Genomic DNA, 6762 nt, shown 5'->3' on the forward strand with positions numbered 1-6762 from the left:
GTAGGAAGTAGCCCGGTCTGCTGGTGATGGCTATGGATAGAGGGGTCTTGCTTGGAGTCTGTAGCCAGGATCTCAAAACGGTTCTCCAGGAGCGGGGTTTCGAACTTCGACTGCCGAGGTGATGTAGACCTGGCGAGCTGGGGTCCTCCCGACCAGCCCGCCCGCGATGAGACCGGGGTGGCCGGTCTTTCTTGTCTACCGTGGGAGGAGGCCTGGCTCTTAGGAGGGTTTTGGGAGGCTTTTCTTTGGCGAGAAGGGCATTCGTCCTAGGGGCGAGACCTAGCTCGCTGTGAGGCTGGGTGCCAAGGAGGAAGCTGCGGCTACTGAAGCTAAGGCTGAGGCAATTGAGGGAATTGCTGCTGGTAGTGGTATTGGGAGACATGGTGCAACACTTGTTGCTGGTAAAGCTGGTGTTGTTGGAGCTGCTGCACTTGGGCTTGTATGGCCCGCATGCATTGCATCAAATCGTTGAGCTGGTTCTGGCTGGTCGCCGGAGGGATGACAATCGGTTCAACAAAGGTCGTTTCAACAAAGGGAGGAAGGGGAACACCCACAGGCGCCATTGTTCGCGGCATGTTCAGACTGGGGACTCCGTCCACTGAGAGGGGAATGGTGAACTGCCCAATGTAGACCGTGGGAACCTGGGGTTGTTCCCTGGCGTTTTCCATCTCCTAGTTGGCACTCGCATGTCTTCTAAAGGGTACCCAAGATGAAGAAGAAGAAGAATCCCCGGGGGCTTGCCCGACGAGAACACTCTGACGCTTAAGTTAGTATTCTGTGGAAGAAGCAAGGAGAAGGTGATGGCTAAGAGTGCAGATAGCGCGAGTGATAGAAGATACCTCGTTCTTTGAGAATAGGCTCCTTATAATAGAATTCCGTTGCACCAGGCCCATTGGCCTCTGATAGGGTAGGTATAACTGCCACTATAAGCCTGCCGCAGCCATTACAGGCAGGGCTGAGGTGGCACGCGCGGGGCCGTCATTGCAGGGTACGTGCTTGTCAGGTGTAAGGCACCCTCTAAGGGTGGGAGGCACGATGCTGTTTGACGAGGGACATGGCTGCTGACCCCAGATTTGTCGGGTATGGTGGTCGGGCAGGAGATCTTCTTGCGATATGCCAAACTAATCTTTCACGAGTTACCCTGTGCTGGGCTATCCCGTAAGCGGCGAGTTGCTTGTGGCAAGCTATGTCGAGCTGTCTAACCCGAGGTGTCTTCACCTCAGGGCATCTAGAGGCGGGTCGGTGTGTTTCTTTCTAGGAGTGGCCTGAGATCCACTGGTTGGGCTCGGTTATTAGGAGAGGTCAGGGGGCCCTGAGCTCAGAGGCAACTCGGGGTGCCTTAGCCCCGGGGAGGAGACGCGGGCTAGGCGGCTCTCGATGAGTAGTCTATCTCACCGAGTTATCGAATTGAAGTCGGTGTGACTTTTCCACCGAGTTGCGGCTGTGCGTGCTGTGCTGTCACGCTGAATCATCACTTGAGCAAGGTAACGCCCACGTGTACCCGTGATACGAAATCGGGCCAAATCACCCTCCATCACCGACAAAGACACAAAAACAAGATTTCAAAGAAACGAATAAAACAAACCAGGGAAGAAGGGAAGGCCATGGTCATTGATACCTTTGAGGGTGCTGAAGTGGGAAACACAAGAATGTTTGAACTTTTGAAGGACAAAAAGGGTTCCCTCCTTTACGAAGCAAATGATCAACTGAGCAAGCGACGCGGCCATAGCCCATGGGAAGTGGCTATTAGCGATGTGCTTGAGCCATTCTTTTCCCTCTGATTCTCCCCCTCAGCTGCAGCCATGTCCGACCGCCCACGGCAGTTTAAACGGTTGGGACCATTATTGTTGTAGCCAAAGCTACGACGAACGAATCTGGAACAGGCCAAGTCTCGGTCTCATCTGTCTTAATCGCGGACCTGAAAAGAAAGTTAAATTTTACAGCAGAAAACTGTTGCAGGTACGAAAAGGGAGAGAAACTTTTCGCGCCTTTATTAAAGACGAGGAAGGCTGCGATTGACAATTTGGCAGTTAACGGTTGAGCCACGTCGCCCTTATTTAAGTGAATCTTGAACTTCACACGATAGTGGGCGACGTGGCCTTTTACTAGCCGGTCGATAGTCTACGCTCCTCTAACAAAGGTAAAGGAGCGAAAAAGTGGTATCGGGAGAGACGAGAGCTGAAGAACCGAGCGAGAAGGAGAGAGCTGAAGAGGTAGGAAGGGTTTTAACTTACTCTGCATCACATCGATTTAGCAGAGAGTTGATTGATTCTTTTTCCAAATCGCTGTGAAGGTAAGAAAACTCGCCTCTTTGTTTTATTTTACTTTTTCCCTTTCTTTCTTCTTTTAGTGATAGTCCTGACTAGCTCCTCTCCCTTTCTCTCCTCTATTGCTGTAGGCTGAGAGCAGGAATGTTTCTTTTCTGGTTGTGTAGAGACGAGACCTGACGAGGGTTGTCGTTTTGGCAAAAAAGAAAACGAGGATCGTCGACTTTCCAGTCTCAGAGCGCGTCAGTTTATTTTTATTTTTATTTTTTGGGTTTTGTGTTCTTCTCTTTTCGTCTTTACTTTGGGCTTGATTGGTGGCTTGGGTTTGAGTGATTGGCGTTTGTATTGTTGAAGAAGTGGGTAATTTTGTCTAGTTCAACTGAAGTAGTAGGATTTTGCCAACCCAGAAAGAAAGAAAGGAAATCGGAAGTAATAATCACACTTTGGTTGCAATTGGTAGAGGTCAGGCATTAGTGAGCATTAGAGAGGATAATATAATGGGTTTTACTACATTTGGTGAATTGGGTCTGAACGAATCAAGGAAAATAATCCCATTGTTGATTAATTAACTTTGCAGATAGGAACTATTTTGATAATATTCAGTATGGGAGGTAACCTGGTTTGGCTGATTTTCGGGGTATAGTTACTTAGTATTGAACAGTGTGATTTTTCTGGTTACTTCACCTGACTGGTTGATGGGAGTTTCTTGTTTTCTTAGATGGGTAGAAGCTGGAGCCCGCAATTGATATGGTACATGGATGTTGATTAGTTCAATTAAATGTTGGGGAAGTTATCATGAGAGAAAGCTTTCTACCAACTTTGTTGCACGGTTGTTTGTGATCCTTGTTATTTTTGTTGTGGTATCAATATGGCTACTCTTAGACGTTTGACCACATTTTAACCATTACACCAAGCTGTGGCACCTGGTAGCGCTCAGACATAAGAAGGAAAAATTAGAAAGATAAAGATAGATCTGAGAAGAAATATGAAGCAAGAGAAAATATAAATAAGAAATAAGAGAAATAAAAGTGTCGCAGTCTTGGTTCCTTTACTGGTTTATGTTCTCTTGGGTTTTCCTGGGGTGTTTTTGCTGGTTGTATTTTGTGGTATTATTTGCATTAAAAATCATGTTCCTATGCATTATTGTTATTTCATTTTCTCCTACTGTAGGCCCAGATGTAGAAAGTGCATTTTATTAAAATCTATGTACATAATTTTCTGGTAAAGAAATTATTCTAGTTAATAGGGGAATAATTATTTATTTCTTTTCTTTTCAGGAATAGAACCATTTCTTCTTAAAATGAGTGGTGAAGATCATGTTGTTTCGAACAGTCAAACTGAAGAGGGTACAGAGATGGAATGCACATCTGCACGTAGACTTGACTCGTGCAATGCCTCACAGTCAAATTCTCCTATAGAAAAAGTAGGCCAGAAAGATTGGGAACCAAAAATAGGGATGATATTTGAAACATGGAATGATGCATATCATTTCTATTGTGAATATGCTAAAAATGTGGGTTTTAGTGTCCGAATACAGGGGGGAAACAAATCCAAATCTGGTGTTTTCAAAAATAGATTATTTGTTTGTTCTTTTGAAGGCCATCGTGCCTTTGATAAACGACGAATTCATGTGAAATATCGTCGTGACAATAGAAGAACTGGTTGTGAAGCACAATTAACCATTGTGTTGCAAGATAATGGAAAATATTGTGTGTCCAAATTTGAAGGAACCCACAATCATCCTGTTCTAAACCCAAGAATATCACACATGCTAAGGACACAGGGAAAAGTAACAGTAGCAGATGCCACTCATTCCATGCTTTCCAATAGTCCAGGAATACATCCAAAACCTAAATTGATATTGCCAAAACCAACCTTAGAATCTGTGAATAAACAAGCTGGGGAATTTCAGAATCTTGGGCTCACTCATGCTGATTATAACAATTATTTGTTAGCAAAGAGGAAGAGGGGAATGCCAGTAGGAGGTGAACAAGTTGAAAGACTTCAAAATCTAGAGTTTTCTCATGGTGACTATAATAACTATTTGGATGCAAAGAGGAAGAGGGAAATGGAAAAAGGAGGTGCAGGAGTTATATTGAAATACTTTGAGAAAATGCAAGAAGAGAGTAGGTCATCCTTCCATTCAATACAACTTGATGCAACAGATCAAATAACTAACATCTTTTGGGCAGATGCAAGGATGGTGGTTGACTACAATTGTTTTGGTGATGTTGTTTGTTTTGATACTACTTTTAGAACAAATGATGAGGAACCACTATTTGCACTTTTTCTTGGAGTTAATCATCATAAGCAAACTGTAATTTTTGGAGCTGCACTATTATATGATGAGACTATCAACTCCTTTAAGTGGGTTTTTCAATCCTTTTTGAAGGCAATGTCTGGAAAACAACCAAAGACAGTTCTTACTGACCAAGATGCAACAATAACAAATGTAATCAAACAGATTTTTCCAGAAGCAGGTCATCGTTTTTGTATATGGCACATACATCAAAATGCAATTAAGCGTTTGGCAACTACTTTTTCTTCTTCTTCTTCTTCTTTTGAGAAAGACTTTAGTAGATGCATATATGAATGTGAGGAAGAGGAAGGTTTTTTTGCAGCATGGAACGAGATGCTTATAAAATATGATCTAAAAGAAAATATTTGGTTGCAAGGATTATTTGAAGTGAAAAAGAAGTGGTCCCTACCATATGGACGGAATCAATTTTGTGCTGATATGAAAAGCACACAAAGGAGTGAGAACATTGATAATTCATGGAGAGGATACTTGAAATTGGCCTCTACTTTATCTCAAATTTTTAAGCAATTTGAAAAGGCTGTAGCAAATTGTCGTTTAAAAGAATTGGAAATGGATATCAAAATGAGCCAAAGTGTCTCCCATTTGCCTTTCCCAATTCAGATGTTGAAGCAGGTTGCATCTATATACACACCAACAGTCTATAAGGTGTTTGAAAAGGAATATTCAGAAGCTCTTGATTCTGTTATTTTAAGTAAGGTTGAGGCTGGAACAACAATTAAGTATAGAGTGAAATATTGCAATAGACCTTATGAACATGTTGTTGCGTTTGACTCATCAAATCTAGCAATTGTATGCAGTTGTAAGAAGTTTGAGTTTGTGGGAATTGTTTGTTCTCATGCATTATATATTCTTTTAGAAAGACAAGTGAAACTACTCCCACCACAATACATCTTAAAGAGATGGACAAGATATGCAAAATATGGACCTCTAATTGATTATCGTGGTTGTGCAATTGAACTTGAGCCTAATGTTGGATACACCATGATGTTTAAAGAGTTACAGAGAGTATGTGGAGAGGCATCAGCACGTGCTGCAGAGGACAAAAAAGCTTTTTTGTTTTTATTAGATGTGTATAAGCATGCACGTCAAGGGTTGGAAGAAATATTGAAGAACAGAAGTGCTCCAGAATATGGGGTGGACTTGTCATCCTTCTTTTGATTTTCTATTCCTAATGGTCATGGCTAAGCATTTTGGGTGAAATTTTCATGGAGGAGGCAGCAAAGTTTCTTTTTAGTTTTTCTTATTTCGGGGTGAGTATCTTGTAGATTAGTGCTTTTTGTTGACAAATTATGTTGTTGATTGTCTCCTTGAAGTAAAGATTGATTTTTTTTTTCCATTATCTATCATTAATGACCTTAGAAAATACTAGATTTTCCTAATCTAAGCCGTGTTTCTTCTGTTAATGTCAATATTGAGTGTTTTGTTTTTCTCTCTCTCTCTTTTAATTTTATCTAATTCTCATAAAACTATGTGCCTTTTGCTTGTTGTATTGCATGTTTGTTTTCATTCATGGAAAAATTCAACTTTTGGACATTCTCAAATTCTCTATTGGAATAACCTTAGATTCTTTCTATTTATTAATAAAAATAACCTTAAATGCCTTTTGTATCATCATTTAGTTAAGTTAGATTGGTAGAAAACAATGGAAGATTAAGAACAAAAACTTCAGCCTATGTTCTGTTGTATAAAAAAGGAGGATATACATTTTACTTTTCAAATTACCTTACTATTTGAGCAGTTTATTGCCTTTTGGTAGTTGGTAGTTGGTCTTCTAACATGTGCAAAAAGTGTGCATCTTGGATTGAAATTAAACTCCCAGACTGAGTGACATTTGTTAGGTTGAGGGGTTTTATGTATTGATGGTTCGGCTGATAAGTGTTCTTATTAGTCTGTAATTGTGTTTAAGTTGTTATGTATTGGGCCTGTGTTAACGGGCCTAAGTTTATTTGTTATTTTAAGTAGTCTGGGTGTCCCATCACTAATCAGGGGCATTCCAGACATTTCCTGTAACATTGTACTATAGTCTAATATAAATAATAGTACTGTCGACTGGGTTATTAAGTTTGACATTATCAGCACCTCTTGGTCTTCTTCTCTCTTTTACTTCTTCGACTGCAACATTTCAACTTTCATGGTATCAGAGCATTGAGCACTTTCCTGGTTGTAGCATACGTC

At 41.2% G+C, this 6762-nt stretch overlaps 1 protein-coding gene across 1 annotated transcript; it reads left to right on the forward strand.

Moving 5' to 3' along the window:
• The first annotated feature begins 2025 nt into the window (after positions 1 to 2025).
• LOC148852201 (protein FAR1-RELATED SEQUENCE 5-like) lies at positions 2026 to 6016 on the forward strand. Its single transcript, XM_088947025.1, has 3 exons — positions 2026 to 2293; positions 2399 to 2509; positions 3545 to 6016. The coding sequence occupies exon 3, from the start codon at positions 3568 to 3570 to the stop codon at positions 5743 to 5745; it is 2178 nt and encodes a 725-aa protein (XP_088803151.1). The 5' UTR covers positions 2026 to 2293; positions 2399 to 2509; positions 3545 to 3567; the 3' UTR covers positions 5746 to 6016.
• The last annotated feature ends 746 nt before the right edge of the window (positions 6017 to 6762 follow it).

This window comes from Nelumbo lutea, chromosome 5 (assembly GCF_056320005.1).
Source record: "Nelumbo lutea isolate HS-2025 chromosome 5, American lotus-T2T, whole genome shotgun sequence".
NCBI lineage: Eukaryota > Viridiplantae > Streptophyta > Magnoliopsida > Proteales > Nelumbonaceae > Nelumbo > Nelumbo lutea.